The 19,259-nt window shown below is 49.5% G+C and overlaps 2 protein-coding genes across 21 annotated transcripts in view; both read left to right on the forward strand.

Moving 5' to 3' along the window:
- The window catches only part of TPM3 (tropomyosin 3), a 28,609-nt gene extending 12,768 nt beyond the window's left edge, over positions 1 to 15,841 (forward strand). For 2 of the 16 annotated variants that reach the window (XM_043568109.1, XM_043568116.1), the window contains 7 exons: positions 972 to 1,089; positions 1,206 to 1,276; positions 1,931 to 2,006; positions 3,348 to 3,410; positions 3,580 to 3,649; positions 4,917 to 4,995; positions 13,255 to 13,712. In XM_043568109.1, the coding sequence (XP_043424044.1) occupies positions 972 to 1,089; positions 1,206 to 1,276; positions 1,931 to 2,006; positions 3,348 to 3,410; positions 3,580 to 3,649; positions 4,917 to 4,995; positions 13,255 to 13,276 (499 nt within the window). In that variant the 3' untranslated portion in view covers positions 13,277 to 13,712. Of the gene's footprint in view, positions 1 to 971; positions 1,090 to 1,205; positions 1,277 to 1,930; positions 2,007 to 2,567; positions 2,644 to 3,347; positions 3,411 to 3,579; positions 3,650 to 4,916; positions 5,000 to 5,752; positions 6,081 to 13,254; positions 13,713 to 14,485 lie in introns of those variants that run through there. The other 14 variants (XM_043568107.1, XM_043568115.1, XM_043568111.1 and 11 more) reach the window with 10 other exon arrangements.
- A 966-nt stretch (positions 15,842 to 16,807) lies between these two features.
- Positions 16,808 to 19,259, forward strand: part of NUP210L (nucleoporin 210 like) — an 86,575-nt gene continuing 84,123 nt past the window's right edge. For all 5 annotated transcript variants that reach the window (XM_043568506.1, XM_043568508.1, XM_043568511.1 and 2 more), the window contains exons 1-2: positions 16,808 to 17,022; positions 18,165 to 18,301. In XM_043568506.1, the coding sequence (XP_043424441.1) occupies positions 16,823 to 17,022; positions 18,165 to 18,301 (337 nt within the window). In that variant the 5' untranslated portion in view covers positions 16,808 to 16,822. The remainder of the gene's footprint in view (positions 17,023 to 18,164; positions 18,302 to 19,259) is intronic.

A 19,259-nucleotide genomic window follows, 5' to 3' on the forward strand; every position in this document is an offset into this window, starting at 1 on the left:
CAGAGGATCTGAAGCAGGCTCTGCACAGACAGCAAAGAGCCCAATGCGGGTCTTGAACTCACGAACAGTGAGATAATGACCTGAGCTGAAGGCAGACGCTTTAACCAACTGAGCCCCCCAAGCGCCCCCTGGGTGTTGATGTTTTTAAAGTTGGTCCGATGATTTTTATGTGTGCCCAGGGTTGGGAACCAAATCACAGCTCACCTTTGTTGAAAATAGTCAATTGCCTTCTTGCCGCTGTGGGGTAAACCAGAACAAAGGTGTGTGCTGACATGCGTGGGGTCAGACGAAGGCTTTCAGAATCAAAAATGCCCTGTCGGACGGACATACGTTGACATCGTGCTGCTGGGAGAATGTGTCGCGTGGCTGTGTGCGCTCTATTACAGAGCAGGGTGCAAGTTCTAGAAAGGGAGGAAGGCCTGGTACACAACAGGGTAGCGTGTCATTCTGTTGGGGTTTTCTCTTCGTGAAACATTTCTGGAAACTTTATGAATAGGGTTTTCCTCTGGTGAGCAGGACTGGAAGGGCTTACTTTGTGCCCTTAAACCATACCCTTGAGTATTAAGTGTATATTATTATTATTATCATTTTAATTTTCACTTATTTATCTATTTACTTACTTATTTTAGAGAATGAGAGCGCGAGTGAGTGAGGGGCAGAGAGAGGGAGAGAAAGTGCAGAGCCCGATGCGGGCTCCAGCTCACCAACTGTGAGATCATGACCTGAGCTGAAGTCGGACGCTTAACCGACTGAGCCACCTGGGCGCCCCTTAAGTGTGTGTTATTTTTTTTTTAAGAGAAAGCTAATTTTTTTGAAAAGGTTTTAAAGAAAACAAACTAAGATAGGGAGCTGTGGGAGTTCTTGGGTGGCAGGTAGAGAGGGGCCGGCTTCTAAAGGTGCCATTCAGGGCCCCTGAGGGTGGAGCTGGTGGCAGACCCATCAGGGCCGTGTCTGTCCTTACCGTTTGGCAGAGGCATGAAGGTGATTGAGAACCGAGCCCTAAAGGATGAAGAAAAGATGGAGCTCCAGGAAATCCAGCTCAAGGAAGCTAAGCACATTGCGGAAGAGGCGGACCGCAAGTATGAAGAGGTGGGCTGCCTCGTGTTTCCCCCTTCTCCCCAGCGTCCTTGGATTTCTGAAAAGAGCCACGGGGGAGGGAGATGGCTTCCTCTTTGCTTCACTGGGCCGTCCGGGGTCTTCTGTAGGTGGCTCGGAAGTTGGTGATTATCGAGGGGGACTTGGAACGCACAGAGGAACGAGCTGAGCTGGCAGAGTCGTGAGTATCTTGCTCCCCCGGTCTTGCCCTCCCGTTCGGTCCCTTCCCCTTTGGCTTGCGCATTAATGTGAATAAACTAGTGTTCCTTCCACCTTGTTAAACAGGGCCTAGAGAGTGGGCTTTTTTTAGGCCCTGAGAATGGCTACGGGCCCTTCTTACTCTGGACTAGTGACAGGTGCCAGATGAGCTTCCATCATTTCTCGTAGGGGCAGTTTGCAAATTGAGGGAAAATAAGGACTAACGAGCAGGTGGTGAGTGGTCACCTGGCAGGCCCTACAGGGTCCTCCCACCTGAAGTCTGCTTCTCCTTGACACACTGCCGTGGCCGTGCCGGCTCGAGATTTGTCTCTTTTGTACCGTGTGGCCAGTCGGGGGGGGGGGGGGGGGGGCTCAGGGCGAGGGCAGACACGAAGAGCTCCCCCGTCGGCACCTTCTGGGCCTTGTGTAACAAGTCAGTGCTGATGCATATATATCTGTGCCTCCTCTCCATCCCCTCCCAGACATGACACACCATGTCCATGGCGGTGTTGTCTTCCCATTTTTTGAAAAACAATTTTTTTTTTCGTTTTGCTGCTTGTTTTCTTGCTGTGTCCTTTTTGACCTTTCTCCCTCCCCACAACCTGGCTTGTGCGATCCCCGTGACCGTCACTAACAGCCGTTGCCGGGAGATGGACGAGCAGATCAGACTGATGGACCAGAGCCTGAAGTGTCTGAGTGCTGCTGAAGAAAAGGTACTAACATTAGCCCCCACCCCCGGCGAGGTTACGTGCACGTGCACGGCGTGGTTTCGTTGGGCTTGGTTTTTGTTCTTTGTTTTGCAGCTGCCTCCCCTCCACTGGTTGGTTTGTTGAGTGCCTTCTCACCTCTCCGTGGAATGCTCCATTCTGTTCCTCTTACTTGCCATCTTTCATGTCTTCTTTCCTAGTTGCTTTACGCCTCTGCGCAGGGTCTCTCCTTCCCTGGGGTGATCCGGGGGACTATTTGGGTCGGGCGTACGTTCCCACCTCCACCCGAGGTAGACTCGTTCCTGTAGTGATTTTTCTCCAGGGTTTTATTAGTGTCCGACATCCTGGGTCCTAGCCCAGGAGGGCCCAGCGTCTGTCAGGCTCTGCGGTCCGGGGGAGGGAGGGCTGACACTTGCTCAGGTGACCTGGGAACTTCTCTTTTCCCCGTATGCCTTCCAGCTCTCTCTACATATAGGTTCAATTCACGTCTGTGTGTCTCTCTCTCCCTTTTTTTTTATTCTCGCCTTCTTCCCCTTTCCTCTCCTGCGGTATGTAAAACATTCACAGTAAGTGTTCTGAGCTGGAGGAGGAGCTGAAGAATGTCACCAACAACCTCAAGTCTCTTGAGGCTCAGGCGGAGAAGGTAGGGGCTGGTTGTGACAGTGACAGGCTCTGGGGCCTGGGCCCACCCAGCCCTGCCCTTGGTGAGAGACTGGAGAAACCCAGTCCTTACATAATCTAGTGAGACATCCTCGTCATCCACATCCCGGGATTAACGCTAATTCCCGTGTGCTCTCGTCGCTTTAGTTCAGGTCACTTCGTGGTCTCAGGTGCTTGGGGGTCATGTTCTCCTCAGGCTGATACTGATGTGCTAAATAGCAGTAATCATGGGTCCCCAGAAGTTTTCTAGCAGACCAGTGGGGTCAGCAAATAGTAGATCCGAGACCTCATAAGCGATCGAGACAGAGGACTCCTCTTTAGCGTCACGTGGGACTGTTTCGGCCACGTGGCTGGCCTTGGGGTGTTGCTGTACCTCCTCGTTAAACAGGAGGAAGGAAAAATGACCTCGTTGGGTTGATCGGAATAAGGTCAAAGCTTAGGTCCATTTTAAAGGTAAAAAATCCAGAGGATTCTAATTTGAGGGTATCAAGGCCTTAAGGATGTTGACTTGTGGATTCTAATGATCTCTTGTCCAGAAATGGGCCTTGCTCTTTTCTCGTGGGCCAACCACACATTAAAATCTGAGAGGATTTCACTGGAAGAGGGAATGTGGTGGCAGATGGGGTGGTAGGATTGTCTGTGTGAGTACGTTCTACTCTGAAACTTGCATTCCAACTTCTCTTACAGTACTCTCAAAAGGAAGACAAATACGAAGAAGAGATAAAGATTCTTACGGATAAACTCAAGGAGGTGAGCTGAGGGAATTCTGGGGAAGGAATCAAAATAGTTAGAGGTGTATGAGGCCCTAACTTGGACTTAGACGAGCTGGCTTTGATTGTGAAGGGTGTACAGGTAGAAGGTGGAGACACAGAACTCTTCTTGCTCATCTCTGACTCCGTCTGCTGTCACATTTCCCCAGGCGGAGACCCGTGCTGAGTTTGCCGAGAGGTCAGTGGCCAAGCTGGAGAAGACGATTGATGACTTGGAAGGTATGGAGCCTGGGAGCGGGATCAGAGCTACAGAGGAAGACCTTGCCCGTTGACCGCTTCCCTCCTTCCCTGTGCACCAAGGGGAGTCGGTGGGGACCTGGCACACGTCCCGTGCCCTGTCCTGTGCCACAGCTAGGTGAAACGGGTCAAGACCCGGAATTGGAGTTTTACACATACACCCTCTTCCTTTTAGTCAGACTTTGTCTAGTATTCTGGAATTGGCATCCTTCTCTCGGAGGAGACTGGTCATGGCTGCATTTACCTCCAGTTGGCTGGTCTGAAATGGTGGTCTCTGGGGTGAGATGGTGGCCATACTTTGATGGCAGTGAGAGCACGTATTACCCCACGGCTACGTTCGGCCATCCTGTTCATCGCTTCAGCTGTGGGCGACCTCTCCAGGACACACGGCTGTGGGATGTCCATGTCTCAGAGCTGGCCAGTCCGAGGGGCTTTCTTTTTTTAAGTTTTTTTTTTTTTCAACGTTTATTTATTTTTGGGACAGAGAGAGACAGGGCATGAACGGGGGAGGGACAGAGAGAGAGGGACACACAGGATCGGAAACAGGCTCCAGGCTCCAGGCTCTGAGCCATCAGCCCAGAGCCTGACGCGGGGCTCGAACTCCCAGACCGCGAGATCGTGACCTGGCTGAAGTCGGACGCTTAACCGACTGCGCCACCCAGGCGCCCCATCCGAGGGGCTTTCTAAATGCGCTTTGTCCCCACGTTTTGGCGGCCGTGTGCACTGTAAGAAAGGACGCCGTGCTTTGAGAACTCTGACATAAGCTCTGGGTAGCACACCATTCTCTTACCTGGGGAGGGTTTGGGGGAGCAGCCTGCAGAGCAGAGGGGCCAAGAATACTGGTCTTGATCGGTAGATAGAGAAGAAGTGTCTGAATCTTAATGTGTGCTTTCTCCTTTCTCTGTTTTCATCAAATTAAGTGTTATCCCTGCTGGCAATTGGATTAACTGGGTGGGAGTGGTAGCTGCTTGAGTGCATTTGGTAGCAAGAATGTCTAGTCACGGCCGTGCCTGGGTTCTCCACCCTGACTGCAGTGGACTAGAGGTGGCAAGAAGCCCAGTGGTCTGGGTGGGGGGCAGAGGATCTGAAAATGGCCTGTTGTGGCCGCCAGGGTGGATGTCCTCCTAACCTGTGGTATTAGACCCACGGTCACACTTCTCCTAATTTCTAATGATTCCCTCTCTTCATTTGCTTCTGATACCTTGCACTCTGTCCCCTGGTTCCTCCCTGTGTTCCTGTGCCTGTCCAGATGAGCTCTATGCCCAGAAACTGAAGTACAAGGCCATTAGCGAGGAGCTGGACCACGCCCTCAATGACATGACCTCTATGTAACTATCTGACAGCAGAGCGGGGCTGGGGCCTTGGCTCGTGGGTGGTGGGGGCTCCAGGCTGTGCATAGTGTGCTTTGGTTTTATCCTCTGGAAACTGGGGTCTTCACTCTATCTTTAAACTATTGGTGCTGGTTACTTGTTGGCAAAAGCTGGGGTGGCATTTGATATTGAATCAGTTGTAGCACCCTGATCGATGTGTGATTTTTTTTTTTTTTTTTTTAGGTATATTTTTGTTCATAGTCCCTTCATTATAACCATGATTTTTCTATTTGCTTCTCAAATTTAGTCTTCTCAGAGGGGACACCGCTGAAGGTAGAATTATGTCATCAGATAACTAAGAACGTAGGGCCCAGAGAGCCAGTGACTTGGGCCCTAATGTTGATTGCATGACAAAATTCAGATCTCCTGTGTGTATGTAATTTGTGCCTGGTATTGAACTTCAGGAGAAACACCCACGATTGGAAATCTCAAATTCAGCAAAGAATTAAGCCGACTCCCAGAGCAAGCCAGGCGGTAAAAAGCACCAAAAAGAGTTACTGGGGACTTCATGCGTTTGCTGTGGACCCCTGACCCTTGATGCTAATCCACCTCTTTGTATCTGTCCTACTAACCCTGAGAAGAAGCCAAATGACTCAGGCTGTGGTATCTGGCTGCCTTTTCTCCTTCCTACCGCCTTCTCTTCCCTTTTCTCCCAAATCGCTGTGTGATTGATGCTAGTCCTTCTTACCTAGAGTCTCCTTACTTTTTCATACAGATAACCATCACCGTTTCTGCTCTGTTCTGGATCTGCCCCCTTTCCTCGGGGAACCCAGCGCCCCACTCTCGCTCTGGATTCCATTTGGGTCGGCCTGGCTGGTCCCCAAGGCATTAGGATGTAGGGGGGGCACAAAGCAACTTATGTATTCTTCCACCCATCCCCCCACCCCCCCAAATTAAAATGTTAAGCTGCTGGAAGCCTCCTGCCACCCTGCATTTGTGTCACTGACAAAGCTGCTGCTGTCCCTGAGGAGGAGCCTTGGGGGTGTGATGTGGGGAATAGCTATTGTAGGCTCTCTCTCCTCTGACTTATATAATCAAAGCCACTTTTGTGTGTGTCTATTCTTTCTTGACATTTAAGCTCAAGTGATTGGAGTCTGTCGGAGTGGTGGGCTAGCAGAGGTTCCGGGCGGGGGCACGTAGGCCGCGGGAGGTCTTTCACCTCCATTACTTGGAGGCTCCCGTCCTTTTCAGTTAGTTCCTCCTCCTCCGATAGGGTCCCAGTGCCTCCCGATACGCTTTCTTGGCCCTTTTTTCAGTGGCTCACATGGTGCATCTTCAGAACACCTGGTGGTCTCAAATGTGTTACCACCAAACTTGACTTATTAGGTCATCCCAAGTCACAGAGAAATCCATAGAATTTTCAGCAGTTCTGTTTGTTCGTTCAGACCCTTCTAACACTCGAGGTATACTGCCGTTTGCCTGCCGGCATGTGGTAGTGGAACATGAGACGCGATCCACGGCTGTGATTGGGAAAACTAAACAACCAGTCCTACATGTTTCAAACGGTTTATTACATACATAAAAATGGTAAATTTCTGTTAGTAAAACTGTTCCTGGTTTACGTTGTGGAATTACATGACAACCTTTTGCAGACTCCTCTTCCAGTTTGCACAGCCGCGATGGCTCAGCCTGGGTAGTGCAGCAGGCAGCTGTACTTACCCAAGCACCCGAGTGGCGTTCACTCGGCACCTCGGTTTCTCAGCAGATTATATATTTAAAACTTGCTTTTCTTTTGGCCAGTGAGAGCCCGGGGCAGAGGTTTGCCCTAATCTAAAACTTTCGGTTGTATTGAATTCAGGTTTCTTTCTGTTCATACCTTTCCTTCTTGCTACACAGCCTTTGGGATTAAGGTATAGATTGATTTATTCAGCTAACGCTTAACTGGTGTCTTTTAGGCACAAAGAATTACGGCGGGACAGAAATAATCAAAGATGGAGGCACCGTCCCTATTTTTAGGTTGCCCAGAATCTAGTAGAGAGAGAACATATATGAAGCTACAGATGATCTGTGGCTTAGCCACAAATACCAAACTGTGGGAATTCAGAGGGGACGAGGTTGGTTCCAGTGGGATGGTAAGGAGAGATTCACAGAACGAGGCACATAGTAGGTACTTAATAAACATGCTAAAACTTGCTTTTTCATTTCTACCGGGTTCTAGAAAATTGGATTCCTGACAAACAGATTTGATTGAGGGATAGTGGATATTGAGCATTTTGGTCAAGGACCGGCAGAGGAGTAGAGGAATAGATAGAGACAGGAAGGACGTAGCTGTAGAGGTAGATGCAGACAGTAGGGGCAGGCGTGTGCAGGACTCGGGTGTGGAGTTTTTTTAGTTTGTAGGCGACGGGGATGCCACTGGGGGTTTCGAACAAAGATACGTTCTGATCTGAGTAGCATAGGAGAACTGATTCTGCAGCTAAGTCAGTGTTTCACAAGGAGAGCAGATTATCAAAGTGGCCCATTAAGACGATGATTCCCAAATTTCAGTCACTTGCGTGCTACTTGGTGGCTTTTGCCACATTCCTGTGCTCCCTACATTATTTCTTCATATTTACTCTTGTTTTCAAATTTGTCTTACTCTACATAATTCTCATTTGAAATCAAAGGTCTGATGTGTGCTAGTGATTTTTCCTGATGCACATTAAAGCAACACAGCAAATACGTTTTTTCATTTTTTTAACGTTTATTTACTTGTGAGACAGAGCATGAACGGGGGAGGGTCAGAGAAAGAGAGGGAGACACAGAATCTGAAACAGGCTCCAGGCTCTGAGCTGTCAGCACAGAGCCCAACGCGGGGCTCGAACTCACGAGCCGTGAGATCACAACCTGAGCCGAAGTCGGACGCTTAACCGACTGAGCCACCCAGGCGCCCCGCAAATACGTTTCTTAAAATTTTTTAATGTTTATTCATTTTTGAGGCGGGGGGAGGGGCAGAGAGAGGGGGAGACACAGAATTAGAAGCAGGCTCCAGGCTCTGAGCTGTCAGCACACAGCCCGACGCAGGGCTCGAACCCACAAGAGATCGTGACCTGAGCTGAAGCCGGACGCTTAACCACCTGAGCCACCCAGGCGCCCCGCAAATATGTTTTTTTGAAGTTCACAAGTATATGCTTCCAGAGACCTCCTGACATAGCACCAGCAGCGAGTATGCTCCCTAGTTGGAGAACAACTAGGGTAGGTCATTTCGGTTTTCCCAGAGATAACCCTCCATACAGAGACGGCGCTATGAGCGGCACTCAGCGTGAGGAGGAAAAGTCAACACTGACTGCTTTCGAGCCTAGGGACGGGGTGGCATTAAACATGTAGAGAGGTCACCTGGGCCTGGTTTGAAGAAGAAAGAGAAGGTAGAAGAGAATAGAAGTCTGGGAAACTGGCAGGCATGCAGGTGAAGACAGAATTCGGGGGTTGAGGGGACAGACGGACGTGAGAGAGACTTGGAACTCCATAAAGGGCGGCAGGCAGTTTAGAGCAGGAGAGTACGTCAGAATCCTGAAAGACCGCTGCACGTGTAAAAAGGAGAATGCAGCAAACAGGAAGCCCCGTGCGGAGGAGGAATGTAAATGGAACTGGGTGGAGGGAGGACGCAGGACAAGGTGTGGTGATCATAGAAACATTTACGGCTGGATAATTGCCAGAGCGTCTCCACTCCAACAGGTTGTGAAGAAAGAGAACTCGAGAAGAGATGTTGTCACTGATACTTTATTAATTTGAGGGTGCGTTTTGAGCATTAAGGTCAAGGAGCAGAAGAGTGAACTAGTGGAAAGAAAGTAAAGGCAAGAAATTGAGCCCAGAGCAGTGATGGCCAGTACAGCAGCCGCCTGGCCACATACAGAGCCTGCTGAGCGCTCAAAACGTGGCTTATGTGATTGAGGAGCTAAAATTCTGATGTTATGTGCTTTTAGTTCATCTGAATATAATTAGCCACATGTGGCTAGCGACTGCCTGCTGTGTTGGATAGTACGATTCTAGGTGTTTTAGTTTTGGGGCAGAAAGAGTTGACTGGACGCAGAGAAAGGCTTCTTGCAAAAGAAAGAGGTATGTGAGAATAGATAGATGTTCGGAAAAAAGTGAGGTCTTTTACTTCCGGTCGCCTGTCTCTCTCCCTGGGCGTGACTGGTGTGAGGGAGGACGGAGCCAGCAGAGCAGAGTGAAATTTGAAACAGTGTGTGGTGCTCAATTCAGTCTTCCATTTAATACAGAAGCCATCCTGTTACTGGGGCCTGGGGACTGGCTATGGAAATGGGGTCAAGAAGCCGCATTGGTAATCCCAGGGCAAAGCTCTTGATCTCTTTAACTTTTCCCTCTTAACTCTTTTTTCTTTTTTTAAGTTTATTTATTTATTTTGAGAGTGAGAGAGAGCGCGCACGCGTGCACGTGCATGAGCAGGGGAGAGGGAGAGAGAATCCCAAGCTGGCTCCATCTGTGCCGAGCCCAAGACCGGGCTCAAACTCATGAACTGTGAGATCATGACCTGAGCTGAAATCCAGTTGGATGCATAACCAACTGAACCACCCAGGGGCTCCCCATCTTAATTTCTTTTTTTTTTTTTTTTGAGGTATTGCATAATTCGATGATTATTTATTTATTTTTTTTAATGAAATTTATTGACAAATTGGTTTCCATACAACACCCAGTGCTCATCCCAAAAGGTGCCCTCCTCAATACCCATCACCCACCCTCTCCTCCCTCCCACCCCCGTCCCCATCTTAATTTCTAAGGTTGAATCACAGGCTGGTGGGTTAGAGTCCTTTTCTACCCTTCCTTACCCTTGTTCGGATGAGGCATGACACGGTTCGGGAGCGTTCACTGCCCTGTGGTTTTGGGCAGCCTCGTCTCAGCCTTGCCCAATCTCTTTCTTTCTCTATGGTACTGCTTGACCACTCCCCAGCTTTAATATTAGGGAGAAGTTAAAAAAACAAAAACAAAATCTGTTCTTTCTCATCTCTTGAACTGTGAGGCTTTAAAGCAGGTATTGTTCCCTTTTACTCTCAAGCATCCCCACTCCCCTTTCCTGTTACAGAATGAAATGGCCCTGATTCAGACCAGTGAGGCCTAGGGATGTGTAGCATCCATGGGATTGTTCCCTAACTAACTGGACGCGGCTAAAAGGAACATCAGACCAAATGGATCCTGTGGCTTGCCTTTTTTGTTTGCTTTATTTTGCTGTATCAGGGAACCAAGAACTTTAATGAGCTGGTGTCTGATCCTGAAGTTTTAATCACTAGAGATTGCAGAGTTAGAACCCTTATTACTGTTACTGAGTTCGAGTTGAGAGCATGACCACACTTATCTTCTGGCCTCATACAGTTCTTAGGGGACTATGTGCTCTAGAGCTTAATCAGGCAAGAAAATGCTTCCACTTCTCTGTCTCTACTTCTTCCCTACATGGAACAAAACCCTCATTGACCAGGCCGTTTTGAGGGATAAGATTCTGATAACACCCTTCTTCCCCAAGACAGGAGTGGCAGTCACACTAACTGTCTTGGATGTGGATGCTTCTGAGGAGTCAGGTGGTACTTCCTGCCACAGAAAGCTTAAGAAATGAGAGTTGAGGGGCATGTGGGGGGCTCAGTTGGTTGTGCGTCTGACTTCAGCTCAGGTCACGATCTCACGGTTTGTGAGTTCTAGCCCCGCGTCAGGCTCTGTCCTGAGAACTCGGAGCCTGGAGCTTGCTTCAGATTCTGTGTCTCCCTCTCTCTCTGCCCCTCCCCTGCTCACGGTCTCACTCTCTCTCAAAAATAAACATTTAAAAAAAGAAAAATAAGAGTTCAATAGAAATTTGGACCCCTGCATTTGTCAGAGAAGCCCCAGTGAATAAGACAGGTGCAGTCGTAGACCTCATGGAGTTTCTGGGCTAGTGTGGTGGTTCTCAACGGTGGATAATTCTGGGATGTGCAGAACAGTCCCACTTAGTGCTGTCTCCTGCCCAACATGTGTGTGCAGCGTCCTCTAGTTACTGCCCCCACACATTTCCAAATTTCTTTCCAAGGGGAGAGAAGGGGCAATAATAGTATACGTATAAGAACCACTGCTTTAACGAGACGTGCAATTCTAAATGTTCGCTCCAGTTCTGCCTTTTAGTACAACTATTATTTTGGTTATTCCCTCCCAGCATCATTTTGTGTTTATGTATGTTTTCTGTTTTGATGGTGTTCATAAAGTGGCAAATCTTATTGGGACCATACTGGCCATCATCTTCCAGGTAGAACTGGAGAAAACCTGCCCGGAGGGCAGCGTGCCGAAGCACTGCACCTTGACCGTGGGCACAGTCGGCCCACAGATGCAATTGATTTTAAGACAGAAGAGTATGTCTTGGGCTTGCTTCGGCCGCACATAACACTAACGTTGGAAAGGTGGAAGAGGGTGGGTCTTTATACTGAGGTTCTGAGACCATTTTGAAACAGACTGAAAACACTGGAAGAAACTTACTTGTGAACTTGAGAAACTGGTACTAGTAGACCAGGAAGGTCTGTTCCTAAGTTCCCATCACCCCTGTGCTCGTCTGATGGATTTGGTTTCTCTGTACCCCCTCTTTAAGGTGTGCTGCAGGGGGGAACATTCAGCTACAGTCAGTGTTTTGAGCACTTAACTGTTTATATCAAGAATGCTTTCGGTTATAAGAAACAGCTTAACTGTAGCTTAAATAAATATGGGGCTGACTTTTTTTCTCCTGCAACAAGTCAGATTTGAGCAGCTGTGGCTGGGGGTAACTGTGTTTCTCTGACTCTCTTGGCCCTCTTGTAAGTTTGAAATCTACAACTCTCATCCTCACATCCGTGTTCAAGGCAAGAAAGAAAGCTAGTTTCCCCAGAAGCTTTCCAGCAGATTACCCCTATATCTCATTGGCCAGAACTGGATCCCTAACAGCAAGGGAGGCTGGAAAAGAGAACAGGATAATCTCAGTTCACCTTCCGTGGGGCTAGACACACTGCTGACCCCAACGGGATTGAGTTCTTTTAAAATTTTTTGTTTTTGTTTATTTTTGAGAGAGAGAGACAGAATGCGAGAGAGGGAGAGGCAGAGAGAGAGGGAGACACAGAATCCAAAGCAGGCTCCAGGCTCTAGGCTCTGAGCTGTCAGCACAGAGCCTGACATGGGGCTCGAACCTAGGAACCGCCAGATCGTGACCTGAGCCGAAGTCAGATGCTCAACCGACTAGGCCACCCAGTCGCCCCAAATGTCCTTTTTTTTTTTTTTAAATTTTTTTTTCAACGTTTATTTATTTTTGGGACAGAGAGAGACAGAGCATGAACGGGGGAGGGGCAGAGAGAGAGGGAGACACAGAATCGGAAACAGGCTCCAGGCTCCAGGCTCCGAGCCATCAGCCCAGAGCCTGACGCGGGTCTCGAACTCCCGGACCGCGAGATCGTGACCTGGCTGAAGTCGGACGCTCAACCGACTGCGCCACCCAGGCGCCCCTCAAATGTCCTTTTTTTGAAGAAATTTTTAAAATATTTATTTTTGAGAGAGAGAGAGAATAAGGGGGGGAGGGGCAGAGAGAGAGGGAGACACAGAATCTGCAGGAGGCTCCAAGCTCTGAGCTGTCCGCACAGAGCCCGATGCGGGACTCGAACCCACGAACTGTGAGATCATGACCTGAGCCGAAGTCGGACGCGCAACTGAGTGAGCCACCCAGGCGCCCCCGGATTGGGTTCTTTTAGAAAAGGGGAGGTGGGGTTTTGATTGGATAGGCTCTTATGCTGGGTTTACCACTGAGCGCCTATAACAAGAAGCATTAGGGAGTAGGATTGAATGGATGTAGGGATATTGATCCCAATTTATCATTCACAATGCTGGATTGAATGCTTTTACAGAAAAATGTACCAACTTTTTACTTGAGTTCCTTTCAAACCCTGAATGTTGTAAATATAATTCTTGTAAGCCAGCTGTGCTCCTTCCTTTGCCCTGGGTCCCTCGTCTGTTTTTCAACCCAAGGAGGAAATACCTTTGTGAAGTAGATAGATTTTTCCTTCTGAAAGCGTTGTCCTTGCAACTTGTGAGCTTGGATTTTTATTTTATTCCTCTGTTGGTCCTCGCACTGCCTGCCTGCGTCTCACTGCCCTGTGTCTGAGTCCTCCTCGCATCCACAGATGCATGTGATGTGTACCAGCTAGTCAGAGGTTTCAGGATTTATTTCTGGTATTCCACTAACATCCTTTTTCTCTTTCTCCTCCTGTTTCCTCTTCTCTCGTTTCCTCGCCTCTCTTGCTGCTGCAGAGCGCCTCTACAGCCAACTTGAGCGAAACCGAGTGCTCTCTAGCGAGCTGAAGCTAACGCTGCATGATCTGTGTGGCTGATGGGCAGGGCTCCCTCTGCCCATTAAGCTGAGCTTACCGCTCACACCACTGACCTGGACCCCAGCAAAAAGCTGATTGTTTTTTTGAAAGGCAGTTTTGCCCTGAGCAGATTGCTTTTTAATTGCTTTTTAATTGGGGCAGTGAGAATATTCCTGACTTCCCCACCGCAGTGTAGTGAGAACAGTTGGTAGTGTTTCCATCCCTTTTCAAGAGATAATGGATGAAGGAGGGAGGAGCCCGCGAGAACAGAGCAAGGAAACCTGGGAGAGTTTTCTGGTTTCCACCCTTACTTGCTGCTCTTTCCCTGTGTGCTGACTGTAAGCTGTGTTCCCCTCGGCATGGATGTTTTCTAACAATAAAAGGACTGATTGGACAAGATGTCGTGATTGCTTCATCTGCAGGCCCAGAGACGGGCCCTTCTGAGCCAGTGGACAGAAGGGGAGGGAGAGGAAGGGGTGCGGGCCATCAACAGATCTGTGGTTTTGCTTGCTAGGTGTTCGGCTGCTGCTTTTTTTCCTGACGTTTTCCTTCTTGTTTCTTTTTGCTGGTTTTATGTTTAATTGTAAGTAGCTACCGGAAGCTAGTTGTGAGCAGTAGCTCTACAAAAACCTCCGTTGAGGTTTGCTTATGTTTGGTAGTGTTCTTGGCTTCAGGGACTCTGTGATAGGCTCTGGGGGTCTTTCATTCATCCCACCAGTTGTTCCTCTCCTTTCCATTTTGGAGGAAGCTTATAGCGCATGAAGATCTTGTATTCTCAGGTTGAGACTCTGATGTTTTTACTGGTAGAAACATGCCCGGAACCATGTCAAATAAGTACCATCCTACGGGCAAAGCCCCGAAGAAAGAATGGCTGATGCTTAAGGCTGCCTCCTTCGGGGACTGAAAACTGAAAGCCTTGGTGGGTGTGGGTATGGGAGGAAATGACTGATAGGTCCCCAGCCCCTTCCCCCAGAGGTATAGCCACACCTGCAACTCCAGGGGGGCACGCCAGAGTCCCTGCAGAAGTGGGTGGTGCGGTGGCTCAGGCCTGCCGCCGGGAAGGCGGTGCTTTGGTAGTCTGCAGCCTTCCTGCAGCAGGAGCGATTCTCACGGTGGGCAGACCTTGACCTTTACTTCTAGTTCTAGTAACGTCTCTCCTTTACACCCATTAGATAAGCTGAAATGCACCAAAGAGGAGCACCTCTGTACACAAAGGATGCTGGACCAGACTCTGCTTGACCTGAATGAGATGTAGAGCACCCCAGTCCCGCCCTGCCGCTGCTCCTCCCCCTGACCCTGACTCCGCCTGAGGCCAGCCTGCCCGAAGCTGGCCTGGAAACTGAGGGCTGATCTTTAACTGGAAGTCCGCTTTCTCCTTTTTGCCGCCTCTCCCACCCCAACCCCTGTATCTTTTTCGCCAAACTGTCTCTGCCTCTCCCCTGAGATTCCAGTCGGGCTTGAGGCCGAGCACCTTTGGGAACAACGTTTAAGGGAATGTGAGCACAATGCAAAGTGTCTTTACAAGCATGTTGTGATGTACACATTTTGTAATTACCTTTTTTTGTTGTTGCTGTAGCGACCCATTTGTAAAACATTCCTAATAATTCCACAGTTCTGAAGCAGCAGTCTTAGTCCTTCCTCACTTGGAAGGTTTGGAAAGTTAACTTTTCAGCCTAACGCACACTGCTCTCTCTGCAGAGGAGGGAGAGCGGCAAGGCCTGCCTGCCTACTGAGGGCCAGAGCCCCGAAAGGTGCCCACTCTGGGAAGCTTCGTTGCTCTGTCCAAAGTACCGGCCAAATTAGAAAGGTGATTCCAGGAGGAGTTAGCCAAAAAAGTGTGGCTCAGGGTTTCAGCTTTAAGGTATCTTTGAGCAACTTTAATTTCTTTTCATCAGAAGTGACCAAACAAATTAAGATGTGAGACCTCTGTCTGAGACCAAATCCTTGTCCTATCCTCACCCTTCTCTCTCCTAACCGCTCACAGACATGGACCGTGTCCCCTTTATGTTGAGGTGACCACTTATTTGCTCTCCTGCCTCCTTGAAAGAAGAAAAGAAAATTACGTGTTTGCCACTGATTTAGCCACATGCAACAAACTTATCTCGTCGCCCTTCTCTGGGACTGAAGCTGCTGTCTCTAAAAGTGCCACGTCATTGTGCTTTGTGTTAGTGCTGGAGAAATCTTGAATAGCTTACGTACAAAACCGTTTTTAAATTTTATATTATTTTGAAACTTTGCTTCTTTAGGGTTGGGGCACCTTGGCCACTCTGTCAGGCTGAGAACTGTACAGTCTGTGGGCTGACGGTGTGCTGATCTTTTAAAAGTTTCTTTCCCTGCCCAATCCCCCCTTCTGGTGAGGTTTCTGTGAGGTCTGTTAGGTGTGCATCCGGCAGCTTCTTGGCTTACAATGCACTCTCCTTGGGTGTGCTCTCTCCGGGGCCGATTGAGAGAAAGAAGCCAATAGTGCAACTGTTTTGATACTGAAAATTGACAACTGTCTTTTTGAAATAAAGAACCAGTCCCTCCAATTCTCAGACCTCCTTGACTTTTATTTACTAATCCAAATGCGCTTTCTCCACAGGAACTATGAGGTTTGAGGTAAAAATCAGATCTTTGTGGGTGGTGGCAACAGGATTTCATAGAGAACACACGCTCTGGAAGCAGACCACCAAAACTGGATTCGAAACTCAGCTCGGGTTCTTACTTCTATGTACTGACAGAAATAAGTTGTGAAGATAATGTGTATTATCAGGGTAAACGCGAACATCAGAAATAATAGTTACACGCAAGGCCTCTTCTAGGTTACTTAAGTTAGCCCTGGCGCATTCAGGGCTTTTCCTTCACAACTGTACTAGTTCCACACCACAGATTTATTAGGCTCGGTGCTCCTTAAACCACTTCAACACTGTTCACACACTGCCCTGTGACAGCCTTTGAGCCGATAGTCCGTCGGGTATTTGGAGAGCACAGGTTAGTTTAACCAGGAGTGTTTGCTCAGAGACCGGCTGTGCACGTGGACGACCTGAGCCTTCTGGTCGCTGGTGCCTGGCATTTACTGCACGCTGGCCTTGAGGCTGGACACGAGTCTGACTCCTAGTAAAAAAGACACAGCTCCCTTGACAAAGTCAGCTGTTTATGATAGAGACTGCAAATTTTTTCCATTTATAGGCACCGACCAATGCTACCTGGAAATTACAGCCCAAAAAAACCCACCAAAACTTTTTTCTGCTAGGAGCCGAACACAAGGTAGGCAATGGAAGAAATTAAACTGGGAGAAGTTAGCCCTTCCTCCGCATTTTGCTCCTTTCTTTGCGGCCAAAATTTAGGGAACTTGCCCCCTGAGCACGTGGCAGGCTTCCCGCCTCCCGTTGCCACGTGCCCCCTCCCTAGCGCTCCCACAATTCCCAGCCGGGAGGAGGCACCGCCCCCTGTGGCGTCGCGCCCGCGGATTGGCCGGCGCCGGCGGGCCGCGGCCTCAGTCGAGCTGAGGCGCGGAAGCGGCGGTCGCCATGCCGGACTCCGGGGCCTCGAGGCCCCGACGGAGCCGGCCGTTTGTCGGCTGGCCCACGCCCCGCGTCACGCTGCTGCTTCAGTGTCTGCTTGGGACCCTGGCCAACAAGCTCAACGTGCCGCAGGTGTTGCTCCCCTTCGGCCGGGAGCCGGGCCGCGTACCCTTCCTGCTGGAGGCGCAGCGGGGCTGCTACACTTGGTGAGGGGGTACGCGGGCTTCCTGTGGGGGCCCTGCCGCCGGGCCTGGGGACGGCTTCCTGGGAGCGGGGCGCCTGGGGCGGGGGGGGGGGGGGCGGCCACTCGCCCCGGGCGGCTCTGTCCGCGGGGGATCCCCGTGCGCCACTGCGTTACTGTATTCCGCGCCGGCAGAAGGGAGAACTTGGGGGACGGGAGGAGGTCCCCGCTGGGTGGCCAGGACCGCCCCCTGTGCGACGGCGTGTTTTCAGGGGCGGCTGCCGCGCGGGGGCTGGGCAGCCGCGACGTCGCCGGGAGCGAGAGCCTCGCGGACGCGTCCGGGCTCCGCCGCGGCCTGAGCGGCGCCGAGGTTTGTGCAGTGGACGCCGCTCACCTCCCGCTCGGCGGCCCGGGGCCTTCGCGGCCTCGTCGAGGGTGAGGCAGGGAAGCTCGGCATCAGAGCCCCAAGAGGAGGTTTCTGGGCTTTGGTTTCGTTGGGTTTTGTTTCGTTTCGTTTTTTGTTGTTGTTGTCGTTGTTGGAGTTGGACTCAGACCTCCTAAGTTAGGCAGCCTTTCTACCTTAGCAGCCCGTTTATATTGGACCGAAACACATTCCTCAGAGTAGGAGAAATCTACGCCTGTCATTATTGGGAACACATCAGTGTGTTTACAGACTGGGGGGACACTATAGCAATCTTATTTTATTTTGTTTTTAAATTTTATTTAGAGAGAGACAGCGGGGGAGGGCAGAGAGTGGGGGAGAGACTGAGAGACGGAGAGAGAAGGTCTCAAGCAGGCTCCACACTCTCAGCGCAGGGTTCGTGGCAAGGCAAGAAACCCATGAACCTGGGATCATGACCTGTCCCCAGATCGAGAGTCGGGGGCCCAACTGACTGAGCCACCCAGGCGCCCCTGTAGCAATCTTATTTTAAATATTGAGGGAGGAATATAATACTTGTATAACTTTGCACAGGGGGTCTTTGGGGAAGGTTCTCATCAGTCTCTCACTGAAATCTTGTGTCTCTGAACGTGGTTCCTATTTTAAAGTGTCATTTACATGCACCTGATTAAATATAACATGGAAAAACTGTAAGAATCTGTGTTCTGCTAAAAGTTCATTTTAACCCACATTCTTCTCTCCAGCCCTTAAGTATTTTATTCTGGCAGGCACTCTACCCATCATGACGCAGTAACTGTTGAGCCTTTATATGAAAATGGCACCTTATGTTCCCAAAAAGCTGTGCTCATTGCTGAATCTTCCCAACCGATACGCCTCAGCAGTATTATTCTTGCTCGAGAGATAGGTACGTTGAGAGAAAACATTATGAAATTGTTCATCTGGAGTAGAATAATCTGATATCTTTTATACATGATTAATACAGATGGTGCTTCAATATAAAATAGAAAAAAGCATTCTGCAGTGTAAACCCTAATCGTGGCATCCTATTCTGTGACTTTTTTTTTTTTTTTTTTTAAATCTAGCACCTGGCATGGTGCCTGATACAGAGTGGAAACCGTAGTTATTTGAATCAATAAAGGAAGGAGTTACTAATCGGAACTAGCGTGATTGTGTTAAGGTCTGGGGTGGGTCTTGAATGAGGCAAAAGGTAGTATGAAAACAAGTGCTTCTCAGTGTGGTCTGCGAACCTGTGCCATTGGCATCATCAGTATCGCCTGGAATGTTGTTAGAAGGGTAAGTCCTTGGGGTGCCGGGCTGGCTCAGTCAGTGGAGCGTAGGACTCTTGATCGTGGGTTGTCCCACGATTGATGTAGAGTAGAGATTAGTTAAGAATAAAATCTTTAAAAAAAAAAAAAAAAATGGAGCGTCTGGGTGTCTCGGTCGGTTAAGCGTCCTGCCCTTGGTTTCAGCTCAGGTCATGCTCTCACAGTTTGTGAGTTTGAGCCCCAAGTTGGGCTCTGCACTGACAGCATGGAACCTACCTGCTTGGGATTCTCTTTCTCTCTCTCTCTCTCTCTCCCCCTCTCTCCCCTCCTCTCTCCCCCTCTCTCCCCCCCTCCTTCTCCCCCCCTCCTTCTCCCCCTCTCTCCCTCTCTCCCTCTCTCTCTCTCTGCTCCTCCCCTGCGCGTGCTCGCTCTCTCAAAATACATAAACTTGGAAAAAAAAAAAAAAGAATGAAATCGTTAAAAAAAAAAAAAAAAAAGGAAAAGAGGTGTAAATTCTTAGACCCCAGCTTAGATCTGCTGAATTAGAATCTCAGGGGTGAACCCAGGGAATTAACAACCTATCCAATGATTCTCATG

The sequence above is a fragment of the Prionailurus bengalensis genome, chromosome E4 (assembly GCF_016509475.1).
Source record: "Prionailurus bengalensis isolate Pbe53 chromosome E4, Fcat_Pben_1.1_paternal_pri, whole genome shotgun sequence".
In the NCBI taxonomy this organism is placed as follows: Eukaryota; Metazoa; Chordata; class Mammalia; order Carnivora; family Felidae; genus Prionailurus; species Prionailurus bengalensis.